The sequence below is a fragment of the Theropithecus gelada genome, chromosome 2 (genome assembly GCF_003255815.1).
Source record: "Theropithecus gelada isolate Dixy chromosome 2, Tgel_1.0, whole genome shotgun sequence".
Classification (NCBI taxonomy): domain Eukaryota; kingdom Metazoa; phylum Chordata; class Mammalia; order Primates; family Cercopithecidae; genus Theropithecus; species Theropithecus gelada.
The window spans coordinates 153,960,518-153,979,025 of NC_037669.1; the positions used below are offsets into that span (position 1 = coordinate 153,960,518).

Consider the following 18,508-nt stretch of genomic DNA (forward strand, 5'->3'; position numbering starts at 1 on the left):
CCCCCCTAAAAAAAAAAAAAAAAAAAAAAAAAAAAAAAAAAAAGAAAATGAGCTGGCTATAAATGTGTGGATTTACATCTGGGTTCGCTATTCTATATGTCTGTTTTTATGCTAGTATTTTGCTGTTTTGATCACTATAGCTTTGTAGTATAATTTGAAGTCAGGTCGTGTGATTCCTCCAGGTTTGTTATTTTTGCTTAGTATGGTTTTGGTTATTTGGGGTCTTCTGTGGTTCCATATACATATTAGGATTATATTTTCTATTTCTGTGAAGAATGTCACTGGTATTTCGATAGGTATTGCACTGAATCTGTAAATTGCCTTGGGCACTATTAACATTTTAACAATATTAATTCTTCCAATCCATCAGCATGGCATGGAATATCTTTCCATTTGTGTGTATGTGTCCTCTTCAATTTCTTTCATCAGTGTATCATAGTTTTCCTTGTAGAGAGCTTTCACATCTTTGGTTAAATCGAATTCTACATATTTTATATTCTTTGTAGCTATTGTAAATGGGATTGCTTTCTTGGTTTCTTTTTCAGATTGTCTGCTGTTGGTATATACATATGCTACTGGTTTTTGTATGTTGCTTTTGTATCCTGCAACTTTACTGATTTCATTTATCAGTTCTAACAGTTTTTTGGTGGGGTCTTTGAATTAACGTGGTAAAAGCAGCCATCCTTGTCTTATTGGAGATCTTTGAGGGAAGGCTTTGAAATTTTCCCCATTCACTATGATGTTTGCTGTGGGTTATACATGGATTTTATTGTTTTGAGGTATGTTCCTTCTATTCCCAGTGTTTTGAAGGTTTTTTATCATAAAGGGAATTCAAATTTTATTGAATGGTTTTTCAGCATTTATTGGAATTATTATACGGTTTTTGTTCTTGGTTCTGTTAATGATTTGATGAACCACATATATTGCTTTACATATGATGAACCCTTTTTACATCCCTGGGATGAATCCCACATAGTGAATGATCTTTTTGATGTGTTGTTGAAGTTGGTTTGTTAGTATTTTGTTTAGGACTTTTGCATTTATGTCCATCAAGGATATTGGCCTAGTTTTCTCATTTTGTTGTGTCCTTGTCTGGTTTTGCTATCAGGGCAATTCTGGCCTCACAGAATGAGTTTGGAAGTTTTCCCTCCTCTTCAAATTTTTTTGAAGAGTTTGAGTAGAATTGGTATCAGTTATTCTTTAAATTTTTGGTAGAATTTAGAATTGAAGCCATCAGGTCCTGAGATTTTCTTTGGCAGAAGACTTTTTATTACAGTTGTGATCTTGTTGTTACTGGTTTGTTGAGGTTTTCTATTTCTTCATGGTTCAATCTTGGTAGATTGCATGTATCCAGGAATTTATCTATTTCTTCTAGGTTTTCAGATTTGTTGGTGTGTAGTTGTTCATAACAGTGTCTAATGATTCTCTATATTTCTGTAGTTTCCAGTTGTTATGTCTCATTTTCTTTCAGATTTTATTTATTTGGGTCATCTCTTTTTCTTAGTCTAGCTAAAGGTTCATTGATTTTATCTTATCAAAAAATCAACTTTTTGCTTCATTGACCTTCTGTATTTTTTAGGCTCAATTTCATTTATTTCTGCTCTGATCTTTATTGTTTGCTTCCTAGTACTAATTGGGGGTTTGGTTTGTTACTGCCTTTTTAGTGCATTTGGGTGCATCATTAGGTTATTTGAAATCTTCCTATTTTTTTGATGTAAGCATTTATTGCTACAACCTTCCCCTTTACTGTATTACTCTTTTTACTGTATCCCATAGATTTTGGATGTGTATTTCCATTTTCATTTGTTTCAAGAAATTAAAAATTGTCCTTTATAATTTTTTCTCTGATGCATTTGTTGTTCATGTTCATGATTATGTTGTTTAATTTTCATGTGTTTGTGTAGTTTCTGAGGTTCCTCTTGTTATTGATTTCTAATTTTATTTTATTGTGGTCAGAAAAGATATATACAATTTCTGCTTTTTTGAATTTGTTGTGACTAGCTTTGTGGCTTATAATTTGCTCTATTCTGGAGAATATTGCACATGCTGATGAAAATAATGTCTTTTCTGTAGCACTTGGGTGAACTCTTCTGTAAATATAGTTAGGTCTGTTTGGTCTAGTGTGCAGTTTGACTATGACGTTTGTCTTCTGTCTGAATGATCTGTCCATTACTAACAGTAGGGTGTTGAAGTCACTATGTATTGCAGTATTGTATTACTGTATTGCAGTCTATCTTTCCCTTTAGATCTATTAATGTTCGTTTTATATACTTGGATGTTCTGGTGTTGGGTAGATATTTATAATTGTTACTCTTGATGAATTGACCCCTTTATCATTATATAATGACCTTCTCTGATCTAAGTATAGTTTATCTTGCTCTCTTTTCATTTCCACTTGCAATGAATATCTTTTTCCATGCCTTCACTTTCCGTCTATGTGTCTTTATAGGTAAAGTGGGTTTCTTGTAGGCAGCATATAGTTGGGTCTTGGTTGTTTTTTTTTTTTCTTTGAAACGGAGTTTCACTCTTGTCGCCCAAGCTAGCACAGTCTTGGCTCATTGCAACCTCTGCCTCCCGGGTTTAAGAGATTCTCCTGCCTCAGCCTCCCAGTTAGCTGGGATTACAGGCATGGACCACCACGCCTGACTAATTTTGTATTTTTAGTAGAGACGGGGTTTCTCCATGTTGGTCAGGCTGGTCTCAAACTCCTGACCTCAGGTGATCCACCTGCCTCAGCCTCCCAAAGTGCTGGGATTACAGGCATGAGTCACGGCACCTGGCTCTTTTTTTTTTTTTTTTTTTTTGAGACAGTCTAGCTCTGTCACCCAAGCTGGAGTGCAGTGGCATGATCTTGGCTCACTCTGACTCTGTCACCCAGGCTGGAGTGCAATGGTGCGATTTCAGCTCACCTCCGCCTCCTGGGCTCAGGTGATTCTCATGCCTCAGCCTCCTGGGTAGCTGAGATTACAGGCATGTGCCACCATGCCCAGCTAGTAATTTTTGTATTTTTAGTAGAGACGGGGTTTCACTATGTTGGCCAGGTTGGTCTTGAACTCCTAGCCTAGAGTGATCCACCTGCATTGGCCTCCCAAAATGCTGGGATTATAGGTGTGAGCCACTGTGCCTGGTCAACAGTGGGTTTTATACCTCAAATGTCTTCTTTTTGCATATTAGTATTTTTTTGTTTCAGATTAAAGATTTCCTTAGGCATTCCTCCTTCTTTTTTTCTTTTCTTTTTTTTTTTTTTTTGAGATGGAGTTTCACTCTGTCACCCAGGCTAGAGTGCAGTGGCATGATGTTGGCTCACTGCAACCTCTGCCTCCTGGGTTCAAGTGATTCTCCTGCTGCCTCAGCCTCCCCAGTAGCTGGGTTTACAGACGTGCTTTTTTTTTTTTTTTTTTTTTTAGTAGAGACAGGGCTGGTACCTTGGCTCAAACTAATGAGTGGGGCAATCTGGCTTCTCTCAGGAGAACTTGAATGGAGACAGAGACTATTGAAACTGCAATCTGGTAGTATGTGCTGGAGCTGAGAAGTCACGGAACATCATGCAGACTCCAGGCCTGGAGGAGCCACTTTTAGCCACACCTGGCTAATTTTTTTTTTTTTTTTTTTTGTATTTTTAGTAGAGACAGGGTTTTGCCCTGTTGGTCAAGCTGGTCTTGAACCCCTGACATCAGATGATCTGCCCACCTTAGCCTCCCAAAGTGCTGGGCCACCGCGCCTGGCCCGACTTCATATTTGAGGGATAGCTTTGCTGGGTATGGTATTCTTGGATGACCATTTTTTTTTTCTTCTTTCAGTATTTTGGAAATGTCATTCCACTGCCTCCTGGCCTATATAGTTTCTATTGAGAAGCCTGTTGCTAGATAAATTGGAATGATTCTGGGAAGCTTAACCATAAAATATTTTGTCTCCAGTCACTGGACTTCAAACATACTGTGTCAAATCTCTCTTCTGATCTTTAACAGCATTTTGGGCCCATTACACAGCGCTTTGATTATGTTCAAATATAACAGGTGTGACTTTCATGGCAATTACCAGGCATCAAAAAAAGCTGCATGTAATAAAATGGAGGGAAGCAACACCAATAATTGAAAGCAATGATGCTGGTATTTCCTTAGTCCTTATTTGAACTTTTTAAAAAAGCTCAAGCCTCTTTTTTCACCTCTTTCTTAAACATTAGAAAACCTTTCCTTCCCAGAGCCCTACAACCTCTTCCCTATCTTCCCCAAATATTAACTTGCAGACTTTACACTCCTGGGTATCACAGTACTTCCTGAACCTTTCATATGAGAAAACTTGGCCTGACAGAATGAAGAAAAGCTAAGAGTTAGGAAGGCTGTTGCTGGGATGGTGTCTCTTGGTGGTAACCGAGACACAAGGGAAAACCAGAATTAGGCTCAGGAACTGTGTTGATAAGAGGAGGAAGATTTTTTAAATTATTGCTTGAAATAGAAAGGCTGTTTTTACATGTGTGGAGAATAAGAATTGTTTGAGTTGGATTCTAACAAGGGAGAAGGCACAGTTTAGGACAGCAAGAAAACTTCAAGGGTGAAGAGAAAATCAGTGATTGTGATTCTGCAGGAGACTTCTGTTACTCCCCTGTTGTATTATCTCCTCTTTCTTCCCTCCTCCATGATTTCCTCCCAAATCAAGTCTCTCCCACCTAGAAAACCATCTAAGATACTGCCCTTGCCCTTAGTCTTCCTCTTATTCACAGCCAAGCTTCCTTTGTCCACACTCTAGGCCACCTTCACTTTCCATTCGTGCCCCGACCTATTGCAATCTGGCCTTTGCGCTCACTACTCCCTGAAATGGTGCTCATTGGTGGCACCAACAGGTAGTTTCCAGTGCATATCTTATGGGATTTTTCTGCAGAATGAGATGATGTTCACAGTGTCTTCCTTCTCAAAACCTTCTCTTCCGGTTTCTAAGATGTGACGACTTTTCTTGTTTTCCTTCTATGTCTCTGGCCTCTCCTCAGTTTCTCCTTCATTGGCTTCTTTTCTTGTGCTGTCCTTTTAACCTGGAACGCCCCAGGCCCCTGCTTTGGTCTCTTCTCTTCTTCCTCTACTTTTAGGTGATCTCATTAATCAATTTATAATGGAATTTATTGTAAAAGTATCTTAAAATCTAAATATTCATGATATATTAGAAATAGTAATCTCAGAAAGAAATAATAGATTTGTTGCTTGAAATGATTTATACTTTTTGCAATACATGTTTTTGAGATTTTTCAGAGTAGAAAGCCCTCTTTAAATGTAGATATTGTCTTGTTTCATTTCAACACAACCAATGTAAAAGCTGAGAAACAAAATAGGTGATAGAGAATGATGATTCTGTTGAGAGTGTAGATAACTCACCAAAGACAAGTTTATATAAGCAGGAGGACAATGGAGGTGGGCTCATGGACTAGACACAGACCTCCTTATAGCTCCTGTGGGCCTCAGCAGTGGACTCTGATCTTGTGGCACCTCCTTCATTGTCATAGCTAATTGGACTGGTGGATGCTCATTCAAGGGCAGTCAATCAGCAGACTGGCCAGTGAGCTAGGGCTGGTACCTTGGCTCAGACTAATGAGTGGGGCAATCTGGCTTCTCTCAGGAGAACTTGAATGGAGACAGAGACTACTGAAACTGCAATCTGGTAGTATGTGCTGGAGCTGAGAAGTCACGGAACATCACGCAGACTCAGGGCCTGGAGGAGCCATTTTTAGCTACACAGCAGGAAAGGGAAAAAGCAGCAGAGCCACAGGAGCCAGTAGAGTGAAAGGAGAGCATGTGGCAGACAGCAGGTAGAGGCTGGGTGGGAATCATGAGAGGGTGACAGGAAGGGATGAGGGCAGCCAGGTCTGTGTTGCCCATGCTCCAGGCCCCCTCTCACTTTCTCCTATACCTCTTCTTACCACTCCCCAGGCCAACTCAATTCAGTTGTTTCTGGATTTCTGGTCCCAAGCAGTCTTTCAGCAATCCCTTCCCCCATGTTCCTCCTCCGCCACCTGGCCAGGTTCATTGAGCCAGTCTCTGAGTCTCTGTTCCTTGCAGCAAGATGGAGGTTGAGGTCTGGAGTCAGACTGGTACATCCACCAGAGTCCAGGTTTGCAGGGGCAAAACTAAGGCCAGGGGAGGGAACCCTGAGAGCCCAAGCCTGTGCCTAGCACTTGGTGCAATGGAGCCTTGTGTAGCATTGTTTTTTTGTGGATGGACTCCCGAGAGCCTCAAACATCAGCATCTGACAGTACCATTTTTGGCTTAGTTTCATCAGAGAGGACCTGTACCTTGGCCATCATTAAACCAGATGCAGTGGCCCACGGAAAGACCGATGAGATTATCATGAAGGTAAGAGAGACAACACTTACGTGCACCACTGTCCTTGTGTCCTCTCTTGTGGATAAACAGGGATGGGGCACCGGGCAGTGATATCTTAGTGCAGAAAGACGACTTCTAAGAGATTGTAGCTCAAACTCCATTCAAGCAAATGAAAATGTTAAATCTGATTGGGACAGATAATGTGGGGATCGGTGTCTCCACAGCCTTTAATGTTGCCTGTCTTTATTTTTTTACCTTGCAACTAAATTAATTAATCAATGTGAATTTGGGCTTGATTTACCCTTTCAGAATATTTATATATATATTCTACAGATTCAGGAAGCTGGGTTTGAAATTCTAACAAATGAAGAGAGAACCATGACAGAGGCAGAAATGCGACTTTTCTACCAACACAGAGCTGGAGAGGTCAGCTCATCTACTTCCACAAGTTCAACACGCTGTCGTTTCTCTTCCTCCAACATTATGCTTATAGATTGATATTAGTTTGTGACAGAAGAAATTATGAAGAGCCAAAATAGGAACAGCAAGTGGGTCATGAATTTGTTCTCAGAATGACAATAGGCTGTATCAGGTAAAGTTTTTTGGTTGCAAAGAAAAAGTTTTGACTCTAAGAAATGAATTAAGGAATTTATTAGAAGGATAACCCATAGTTGAAGGGAGAGTTTAATGAGAAGGGCTTGGAGACAAAAGGAAGCGAGGGATCTCAGAAGCAAAGCCTCGAGCATATCACTTTAGACACTGCCATTGGATAACTCAGATCTAAGCACCTTCCATTTGCTTCTGCTGATGACCCACCTGCTTGGGAGTCTTCTTGGCTTAGCTTGGGCCATAGCCCTTCCTCTCATGTCAGGGGTGTGTGTGTGTGTCTGTGTTGGGGAATAGGCATCATGGTTGCCAGTCAAATTTGGACCAAATGAAATGGATAAGGGCTGTTCCCCGAAGGAAAACCAGAGTACTGTTACTTGAGGAGGAAGGGTTGTGAGGCATTGCATGAAAAAAAAAAAAGTACCAACTATATTTCACCCCTTGGTTATCCAGCATCATATGATTTCCATAGATATGGTCTTTTAAATGTCTCTGCCTAACTTATATAATCATCTCATGTTTATTCCCAAATGAGTCAACTTAAAACTCTTGTCATTCTGAGTGCTCTGAGTGTGGCTGGTCATCACTACCACCCATGCCTGACACCCTCCACAGCAGGCAGAGGTGGCCAGGCAGAGACAGAGTGCAGTGGCTGAGTGGCCACGGGCATGCTGGCTGGTAGCAAGGCTGCCCACTAACTCCCTCTCATCCCGTGGGTGAGATGGGCTTGCTGATCCTCTGCAGGCCCTAGCAGCTCCTGCCCTGGGTCACTGTTTTCCCTCCCTGTGCCTAGGAGGCATTTGAGAAGCTGGTACATCACATGTGCAGTGGACCAAGCCACCTCCTGATCCTTACCAGGACTGAGGGCTTCGAAGACGTGGTCACTAGCTGGCGAACCGTCATGGGCCCCTGTGACCCCAATGTGGCCAGGAGGGAGCAGCCTGAAAGGTGACGTCACCAGCTGTGGTCCTTTCATCCATCTTAAAACCTGCATTCCAGGAGGCTGAGTCCCACTCAAAGTGTTCAGCCTAGAATCGTGGGTAACACAGAGGACTCTCTGATGGCCAGGAGCCTCTCTCTTATATATTTGGGGAGACCCTGACATCTTCCCCCTCTGGCCCAGCCTGTACTGAGTGCCTCCTGTGAGGTGCCTCCTCCCCTGCTCTGTCTTCTTCTGAAGGCTGCTTCTGGATTCATTCCTCAGTCGCTGTTTTCTCTTTGCAGCCAGGGGATTCCATAGGGTACTGCCAGGAAAATACAGATTCTAGGGTCCCATTCAAGCCTGTCAGAGACTCTGGGCCAGGGCCTGAGAATCTGCACTGTAGTCTCAATGCCATCCAAACCTACTCCCCATCAGGGTGTCCTGAGGCCCTCAGGAGTCTGAGTACCCTGTTCTGCACATTGCACTGGGCTTCCTTGGCCTGCTCCTTGGACATGGGAATATTTAGCCTGGCGCCAGCAATCCAAATCCACTGTACCTTGGCCTTTGAAGCTGACAGGCGCAGACAACAGGAAAGAAATTAGAGAGGCCAAGGAACTGCAGTTGTACTTTGTAGCTGTAGGGGACCAGGAACATTTATATATGAGGCAGGCTGGGCTAGTGAAAGCCAGCTCGGGATTCAGATCCTAGGTCACTGCAAGTCTCTTCTTAGCCTGAGTTCTCTCAACTGTAAAATGGGGATATAAGCATCCATCACGAGTGTGTATACATACATGTATATACCTCACCGAGAGTAGTGCTTGACACACAGGAAATCATAGCAATATTATTATCTTACGAAGTTATTGCAAGGATAACTATGCAAAACTTTATCAAGCACTTGGTATGGTGCTAGCCTTTGGCAGTAATATCGACAAAATGGCAGCTCCTGTGCTTACACTATTAATCAGGCATCTTTAAAATGGGGGTAACAGCAGTATGTCTCATAGAGCTGTGGCGAAAATGCAATGGGATCGTGTAAGTAAAGTACACAACTATGTGCCCAGCACACTGCTATGACCAAATAAATGCCAGCTACTATTATTATTGCTGCTGTTCTTGGTATTTCCTGCAGAGAAATCAATTTCACAGGAATGCAGGGTGCTGATTGGTAGCCGGTGATCATGTTGCCAGAAAGCAAAACATTTCTTTTCAAATGAAACAATTGTTTCTTTTACATTTTGCCAATGTTCCCAGTCTCCGAGCTCAGTACGGCACAGAAATGCCCTTTAATGCCGTCCACGGAAGCCGGGACAGAGAAGATGCTGACAGAGAACTGGCATTGCTCTTCCCCAGTTTGAAATTTTCAGACAAAGATACAGAAGCCCCTCAGGGTAAGTCATCAAGGCAGATTTGATCTTTATTAAATCATAGATACAAGGAATTTGACTATGTGCTTGAGTGTGTGGGGGATTGATAATTTTTGGTAACTAAGTCTTCAAACTAATACAGTCCTGTTCTGAAAATACAGGTCATTATATAACTTGAGTATCAATACTAAACTGTTTTGTGTCCTCATAGAGTAACAGTGTTGCTTTTTAATACCTCATTAAATTTTTTGCTGCTTATTTTGGAGTCATATTTTTGTTGCAAAAAGTACTTTATTTGCATTTCCCTGTGGAAACCATTGGGAAAATTTCATTAACTTTCTGGAAGCCTACCTCAAAGCCAGTCAGAGGCCAGACATACTCCACACACTCCACGTTAAGCCCCTAAGGGCTCACTGAGAAATGCAGCTATACAGAAGGGGCTTCAACCTGGAGCTTGCTGTGACCTCATCTCCCTCAGCCCCACATTTCAATGCATGACCATTGTTTAGGACCTTCCCTTCATGGGAAGCATTCAGACAGCCTCTGGGAAAGGCATGCCAGGTGGCATTGCCACCTCCAAATCTGAGTGAGAGCCCCAAGGGGCCCGGAGCCCATGTGACTAAGTCTACCCTACAACCAGTGAAACTGCTGCATTACATGTCTCCGGTTTGAGCATGAAATGAGTGGAAGGGGCTGGGAGATGATTACCTTGGGAAAACCCAAAGGATGCGAGGGTTGGATTCTTGGGAGAAGGCCACATTCCATCTGAAATGGAAATAACCCATGTGTGTCTAAATGTTTGGGTTTTAATCAATATATTTGCCTAAATGTTTGATATGCTCATGGTCTCAAGATCTGAAATGCAGCCAAGTCAAAATGGGTGGACTTGCCACTGCCCTGTGAAGCAGAATTATTCCCACTGCCAGCTGAGGAACAAGCAGAGCATGCCAGAGGTTGGGGAGTCAGGAAATCTTGGGAAGTGTGGCTCTGTGTGGATCAGAGACCCACTGACACACTCCAGGCCAGCTTTCCTCTGGGACCTGCCCTCAGAGAGTCCATGATGCATTTCCTTATGTGTCCAGGGTTGTGGGGCACCTTCAAGCTTTTGGGAATAGGGGGTGGTGATTGGAAGCAAATAGCTGTAACTCAGAGCCAAGTCTGGGGCAGGTGGCTGGGAAGTTCTCACTGGGCTGTTGGGAGTGCTGGAAGATCATGAGACTGACGTTTTGGCCTCAGGTGATGAGAAAAGGGGTTACCTGCAGACCACACCCTGGGAATAAGTGCACAGCCTCCTTTGGACACTGAAGCAGCCTGGCTGGGGTGCTGTTCTGCCCATTTATTCCGATGTGTCACACTTTCTCAGCTTTGGGGAGCTGCATATGCCTCCATTGTACTTAGCACTATTCCTGCTAAAAAAACGCAGGAGTCAAGGTGACAGACAATCCCGGGTTTGAATTCTGGCTCCACTATTCCCCAGCTGAAGAGCCTCTGAAAGGTTACTTACCTTTTCTGGGCCTCAGTTTCCTCATCTGTTAAATGGAGATAATGATAGACTCGTCATAACCACAACTAACTTCATAATAAAAATCTTCATCATAGAGCTGTTGTGAAGATGAAAGACAGGATGTAAAGCTCTTGGTCTGGCATATGACATGAATTAAATGCTCAATGTTATCCATTCTGTTTAATTCCTGGTCCCTAACACATATCAGGACTTCTTTGCTGGCTCTCCTGCTCTGACCTTTAACTTCCCATTTCTTTGTGGATGGTGGGTGGGACAGAAGGTCTGGGACAGGGCTGTTTCAGGAGTCCTACCGAACATCTGTCATCCCACAGGCGGTGAGGCTGAAGCAACAGAGGGGCCCACTGAGGCGCTTTGCTTTCCCGAGGATGTGGATTGAGATGGCTGTGCTGCTCTTCCGGAGCACGTGACCAGGGGTCTACTGCACAAAACGGACCTCCAGAATCGGAACTTACTCTTTTGAGTACCAATACTTTTTCGTTTAGCTGTCTTTTGTAGACAATGGAAATAATACGGCTGGGCGCAGTGGCTCATGCCTGTAATTCCAGCACTTTGGGAGGCCGAGGCAGGTGGATCACTTAAGGTCAGGAGTTCGAGACCAGCCTGCCCTACATGGTGAAACCCTGTCCCTACTAAAAATACAAAAAATTAGCCGGGCGTGGTGGCGTGCGCCTGTAATCCCAGCTACTTGGGTGGCTTAGGCATGAGATCGCTTGAACCGGGGAGGTGAAGGTTGCAGTGAGCCGAGATCATGCCACTGCACTCCAGCCTGGGTGACAGAGTGAGACTCCGTCTTAATAAAAAAAAAAAAAAAAAAAGTAAAGAAAGATAATAGTATATACTTTTCTGCCTTATTAAACAGTATGTAGAACACATTTTTTTTTTTTTCTATCTTTGGGATTTTACAAAATAATTGAACATCAGTTATTACATCCTGTTGTGAGATATAGTGTCATCTCAGAGGATACTGGGTTATATGAGATGGTGTTTCCCCAACAATAAATCTACCTTATGAATTAAACAATTTTAGAACTTAATTTGGTAACCATGAGCTTGAAAACAGTGCAAGATTGGCTATGACACTTTCAGGCACCCTGATGCCGAGGCAGATATAAATAGGCTCCAAATGCTTCCTCATGCTGCCTGCCCAAGTCACACCAACAGTCATTTAATGCTGCCAGATTTTCCCATCTGCAGTTCTCCATTACCAAGGCATGTTCATAAAGCAATGCTTAGACGTCAAATTTGGAAACAGGGTTCATCTAATTTTCTTGACGCATCCCTCCCCCATTTCTCTGGTGTCTGATTCTGGGTGACACCTAAATTTAAAAGCTGAGAGCTCCTAGTGGGGCCAGGTTGCCTTCAGCTCTCACTGAATTGCCTGGCTTAGCCATCCCTCTGCAGTTCTCCCCTTGAGGGACACAGGATTTCAGTAAAAAGTAGCTATTGTGACCACTTGGAAATTACTGGCACACAATGCCACCCCCTCTAACCACTTTATTTGTAAATTTGCCAAGTGCAGGCATACTTTTTCCTGAGGAGGCCATGTTCTTCTATACTAGGAAGCAAATGCCAGCGTCTTCCTCCTTGCTGGTTTTGTCCATGACTTGAAGTTCTTTAAATGGGCAGTTAGCTCCCAGAGGACGTCTTCGTGGGTGCATCACACTTCGTCAGCCTAGCACAAGACAGTCTGTGCTAGGCCCTGAGCTGGCTCTGGGGATACATGGATAAGTCAGTCCCCAGAGTTGGGAACCAAGGCCGGTGACCTTCAATAGGCCCTACTGTTTAAGGCCACTGTGTTTGCCAGGACCTTGTGTCACCCCTGGATGGAAACACACATGTCCACAGTGCTCATCGGAACCTGTACAGGATCTCAATGTGTATGACAAAGCCCTTACTGACAAGATCTGTCAGGAAGCTGGATGCACTATTCCAGATCCCCAGACTCCCAGCCCACCATGGGGCTGTGCTCTTCCCTTTGGGAGTGGGCTCAAGAGCGGGGCCCATATGGTCTGTGCCCACTTCAGAAGTGGCAAACGACTTGGAGCAGCCCTATGCCTGGGCTTCCATACCACAGATGCGTGTGGCTCTGAATGAGCTACTTCGAGGGGGTGCACCCAGCTGACAGCCATCTGATCTCCCCAGAATCTGGGAAGCCAAGGATCTTCCAACACTGCTGAGATGAGAGATGGAGCCACCAGGGCCTCCCAAAGCGGGGGAGAGAGGGGAAAATGAGATTGGGGAACTGAGCCTGTAGGGGGAGAGTGTTCTTGTGTCAGTGATGGATGAAGTAGTTGGGCAGGGCAGTGGGAAAGCAAGTGGGGCACTAGGTGATGGGGCCGGAGTGTTAGGAATGGTGACATGCCTCTTCCTCCCATTACTGGTGACTCAGGGATGCTGTGGGTTCAGCATTGCAGGGTATCTCTAAGAGTCCACAAGTTTCATGGCATAAGGAACAGGGGAATGGGGTGTAAGGGGGTTCCCGAGAGTGGCTCAAATATCAGCCCACTCCCAGAGGATGGAACTCATTGGCAGAGACCCTAGGCCTGGTTTCCCACAACAGAAGCAAACAAGGAAGTAAAGGATGGGTGCCGCTTTTGGTTTTAAGACCCGTTGGCTCCTGGGTGTGAGTGCCTGACAGGAAGGAGGGCAGACTCGGCTCTGTCAAGGAGGGTGGTTTTATTCCAGGACTGGCTCTGGACCTCCACTCAGCCTGAGGGCAGAGTGCTTGCCAAAGCCAGGAGCCAGGGGCTGCAGAGATAGGAGGAGGAAAGGTGGCTTAGTAGTCCACTCAGTGGACCTTGGGGGGTTCCCTCAGCCTTCCCTAAAGCCAGATCCTAGACCTTCTCTCATGCTGGAAATAAACATGTGCCTCTCTGGCCAGTAAACAGGGAAGGGGCAGGATGGGGACAGCACCAGTCCCTATCCCAGGTGGCAAGAAATTGGAACCTTTCTGTCAGCCCTCCAGCAAGATCTGGGGTGGGAGGTCCCCTTCCTCTTTTCTTAGGCTTCACTTCCAAGTTTTCCCTGTGGCAGTTATGGGAAACAGGGGCCTGCTTGGACCTGCTCCTACTCTCTTGGCCTTACCTTGGGTCCTCCCAGAGGTTCCCACCATGATTATTCCCTCTTGCCCACCTCATCATCCGCCCACCACACTCTGGTACAGGTGTCCTTGGCTTTGTTTCCAGTGAGGCCTTGAGATAGAAGGTGTGCCTACAATTCAGAGACGGGAAAGGTGGCAGTGCGTGGTAGACGAAGAGCAACTGTGTGTCCTTGCAGAGGGATAGCAAGCTCTTGCACACTGAGCAGCTGGTGGCAGTGGAGATGGGGCATACCTAAGAAGAGGACGGAGGGGATGGACATGACATTGGGGATGGGATACCTTGTGGCTGGGAGTGCCCACCTGTGAAGGTCTGCTGGCCTTCAGAAGGAGGCCAAAAAGAGTGGGGTCCCCAGACTGCTGCAGATGCCTCTAGGAGCCACAGTTACCCTAAGGCACTGGGTCCCACTCTGAAATGCAAAGCACTTCCCAGCCCTTCATTTACCAAGAATCACAGGTTCCAAAAGTGTGTACACATTATCTTCTGATGTTTCCTAATGTTCTAGACATTTGGAAAACAGACTCCTTTTTAGAAGTTGCCACGATTTTTCTTGGCTTTTATTAGCATGTGTTAAAATCATATTATCCAAACACTACCAGAAGAACATGTATTGTTCTGAATAAAGTGCTTAAGGAAAAAAAAATGCAACTTATTAAATTGGACATTCTTTTCTAGTTCATAAATTTTGGATTACAATGAGGGCACAAAAGGAGAAACAGAATGCAGTATTAGAGCGAGAAGCTTAGTTAAGAACTTGGGTGTAGACACAAGACCATGTCCACTCTTCCCACTTCCTTGCTGACTGAACACTGCACCTGCATAAAGCAGCAAACAGCTTTGTTTCAATAAATACATTTCCCTTCATTCAATTCAGAAAAGTTAATTATAGTAAAGCATTTTTAATTTGACCATCTGTTTATACCCACAGGCAAGATGTATCCACAGAGTTTAAGTGTGAAAGTGTTATTTCATTGGGCCTTCAGCTCTCTAATGCTATTTGGGTTCAAGATTGTCTCAGCAATTCATTATTGGTTTCTTTATATTTACCTGGTACTATTTAATACCAATACTATAATGTTTTGCATTAAAAATGCCAACCAAGGATATTTTCACAGTACTAGAAACGAGTGGGCCTAAGGTTTCTTCCCAATAAACTAAGTTTTCTTTTAACCGGGTTTCTCACATTAGCACTCTGATATCTGCACAAAACCAAGTCCTGTTGGGACAGATTTTAAAATCAGTGATGTTCTGAAAAAATAGTAACTTGAATCTTGGGTGGTCATGTTGAGAGCAGGAAAAATTGCATTAAATACATTTTTAAAACATTCATTTGCAATCAAACATTTAAATCTTCCAAGGAAAGTGCAGGGTGGTGATAGGGCAGCTGCAGTGTGAGCAACCCCATCAGGAGTGGCTGGTGGGTGGGCTTGGGGCTCCATCAGTGGCACACACTCACCGCAAGCTTCTGGACCACAGACCTTGCATCCTGGTTGTGACGCCTTTGACCTTCTTTTAACAAAGAGAAAGGGCAGGCTGCTTCTACCTTCAAACAGTCAAGAGCAACGTCTGTTGAGTTCACCTTGCTGCTGACCCAGAAGTTGGGTGCAGAAAGGCTAATGGTACTTGCTGTAAAAAGAAGTCATCTTCAGTCATCCTGGGGAGATTCCATTGCCCCTCTCTCAACTTGAGTGCTTTTCGCTTCATGCAGGAAAAGATTTTAGTTGCATCTTTTATTAAATTTCAATCTCATTTTACAAAAGCATACCAACGAGCAATCCTGAGCAACTAATATGATATTTGCTGAATACAGCTAAGAGAAAGCTTTCTAAATTATCCTGTTCTTTGTTTCCTTCTACAGGTTTGTCTGTAGAACATTCTTTAGTTTCACAGTGATATATGCTGTTTCAGGAAGCACAAGGTGTTCTGTTTCTGGGAAGTGATGACCTACTTTTAGTTTGAGCACAAGTTTCCATGACTGGTTCTAAATCCGGCCAGATATTGCTAATACCAATGACAGGAGTTAGGGCAATTGGGAGGCTCTCGGTCCCTAGTTCCTGTCAAGGGTAAGCCCCATCTGGGTCATGGCTGGGCCTTCACTATCAGTAGTTATATTTCCCTTCGATGCTTCAAAAAGCCTATGGTGAATCTGTCGCCTCACTTTACTCCTCCCTGTCTGTCTGACTTGGAAGCCTGAGAACTTATTAAATTAGGATGAAAAAAGGCTCTGTACCTGCTAATATTGACGGCAGTAAGATGCTAGCTTACTATTTTTGCACAGCACCATGTATAGTGCCTGTTAATCAGGCCAACTATAGCCAACTTTTTCTTTTTTTTTTTATATAAAGAAAATCTATGTAAGTTGAGGTTCAGAAATGCATATATTTTTTACTTACAAATATTCATCTGACCAAAATTCAACATAACCTTTATGGAACACTTAACAATTGTTTTGTTTTTAAAATAACATTTCATTCAAACTGTATATAATTCAGTAAAGTTTTTTTATACAGCAAGCAATGCTTAAACCCTGGAAAATCTGTAGAAAAGAGATTTTCACACAAAATAAGAAAAGAAAAATCTGAGGTATCCCTCACACACACACATCCATTCATTCTGGCCCATGTACGTGCACATACACACGCGTGCCTGTGTGTTTACACAGACATATTCATTCTCACTCACAAAGTGGCTGCAGCATAGGCAAAAAATTGTAGGTCCAAAGGAAAATGACTGATTGTTCTAATAAAGAGTCCGGGTAGCTCAGAAAAAAAAAAAAACAAAACAAAACACAAGAGTCTTCTGAGGAAATTACTACCTCAAAAAAATGTTCTCAAGATGAATTTGAGATCTAAGCCTACTAAACTGCTTTTGCAAAACAGCTCCCTGCAGTCCAAGGTGACTTGTGCAAATAGAAGGAATCAAATGAGGCTGGTTCCTGTACTTCCTTAAACAAGGAGGTGGGATGCTCGCAGGTGCCCAGGGGCACTCCCATCATGCCAGGTACTGCTGCAGTGCCATCTTTGCCCTGAAATCACAAAATTCCTGTTAGCCATCATCTCAGAATTGTAATTGGGGTAAAAAACCCTATGGTTCAATGATGATAGTTGGGGAAGTCTAAAAAAGTAAATCTCCAGAGGGAATTGGGGTGAGCCCAGGTGGGCACCTACCTTAAGGGGCAGAGATCTGCAGTGGGCAGATACCTGAAATCTACTCTGGCTATATTCTTATTTATGTGGTTCTCTCAGAGGGCTGTTCCTGCACTTAAACCTGCTGCAGCTCAGTGACATTCCACAGTCCCTGGTATGTGCTGACATTCTATAATGTTTTCTTTTGTCACTGGCATATAGTTGTGATAGGTCTCAAATTCTTCACTTTTTCTTACTGCCATGTAGGTTTTACGTAGTGAAGCACAACACTAGAGGAGGACACTTAGGGTTCTGGGAAGCAAATAAGAAAACTGACCAACGAAATGGTGTTGAGGTGATTAGAAGGTGCATGGAAGGGGCCAAGAGCCCATGGGATGAGGCTGTCTTATGCTTTACATGCCTCAAAACTGTGGAAGAAGGCTACAATTTCATCTTGTTCTTCTCATCACACCTGATGACTCCATAACTGATCAATGTGAGATGTGCGTTGTTACGGTGATGGGGGAAGAAGGAAATGGGCCAGGTAAAAAGGAAAAGATAGAATGTAGGCCAGTGCTGTGGCTCACGCCTATAATCCTAGCACTTTGGGAGGCCGAGGCGGGCAGATCACCTGAGGTCAGGAGTTCAAGACCAGCCTGCCAACATAGAGAAACCCTATTTCGACTAAAAATACAAAAATTAGCCGAGTGTGGTAGCGGGCACCTGTAATCCCAACTGCTTCGGAGGCTGAGCCAGGAGAATGGCCTGAACCTGGAAGGCAGAGGTTGCAGTGAGCTGAGATCGTGCCATTGCACTCCAGCCTGTGTGACAAGAGCGAAACTTCATCCCAAAAAACAACAAAACAAAACAAAACAAAAAAACCCCAAAAACAAACCGAAGAAAAAAAAAGAATGTGAACAGTGACTTAATCTATCCTGATCCTTGTAAAAGTGGCCTCCTTTGAGGTGGGCCCAAGGAGGCCTCCTTTACTATTCCTATCACAAACTTAGCACAGTTTCTAAAGAGGCTTAAACTGTGGGAATTAGGACGTCAGGTTTCAGCAATGGTCTCCTAAGCTATGGAAAGAAAGTCTACAATGTTCAGGTACAATAGCTAATCAAACTAATACCAAGTAGACTATGCATACAATAAGCTGGATTCAAGTGCAGTTTCTGCAGTAATGGACATAACAGTTTTTTAAGTGGTATACTAAGGTATATTCTTGCAATTATGTAAGACTCTAAATATGATACTGTGAATAGTCCAATTCATCAGAACAGAAAACTCTAGTAAGATTATCTCCAAGTTATGAGCAAGTTGGGTTCTACAAGGACATTTTCAGAAACAAGTTTATGAATGATGCCACAAACCATCCACCTGACTCCCCAAATACTTAAAGAGGCTGAGAAGAGCAGTTCTGATGGAGGTGGGAGCTCTGGGACCCTGCAACCCTGAAGCCCTCTGAGCCTGGGTGGAGAGGGCTGGTTAGCAATAGCTTCTCATCTGTAAGCATCTGAAAGTCAAAGGATCAAAGCCTTAATGACAAAAGGAACCTGA

The 18,508-nt window shown here is 43.6% G+C and overlaps 2 protein-coding genes across 10 annotated transcripts in view; one reads left to right on the plus strand and one right to left on the minus strand.

Moving 5' to 3' along the window:
* NME9 (NME/NM23 family member 9) overlaps positions 1-11,741 on the plus strand; it is a 30,345-nt gene extending 18,604 nt beyond the window's left edge. For 4 of the 5 annotated variants that reach the window (XM_025376633.1, XM_025376634.1, XM_025376632.1 and 1 more), the window contains 5 exons: positions 6,256-6,338; positions 6,642-6,734; positions 7,708-7,862; positions 9,091-9,227; positions 11,040-11,741. In XM_025376633.1, the coding sequence (XP_025232418.1) occupies positions 6,256-6,338; positions 6,642-6,734; positions 7,708-7,862; positions 9,091-9,227; positions 11,040-11,104 (533 nt within the window). In that variant the 3' untranslated portion in view covers positions 11,105-11,741. The remainder of the gene's footprint in view (positions 1-6,255; positions 6,339-6,641; positions 6,735-7,707; positions 7,863-9,090; positions 9,228-11,039) is intronic. The other variant, XM_025376629.1, reaches the window with a different exon arrangement.
* A 2,610-nt stretch (positions 11,742-14,351) lies between these two features.
* The window catches only part of ARMC8 (armadillo repeat containing 8), a 112,398-nt gene continuing 108,241 nt past the window's right edge, over positions 14,352-18,508 (minus strand). For all 5 annotated transcript variants that reach the window (XM_025375937.1, XM_025375935.1, XM_025375936.1 and 2 more), the window contains one exon: positions 14,352-16,851. In XM_025375937.1, coding sequence (XP_025231722.1) covers positions 16,818-16,851 — 34 coding nt within the window. In that variant the 3' untranslated portion in view covers positions 14,352-16,817. The remainder of the gene's footprint in view (positions 16,852-18,508) is intronic.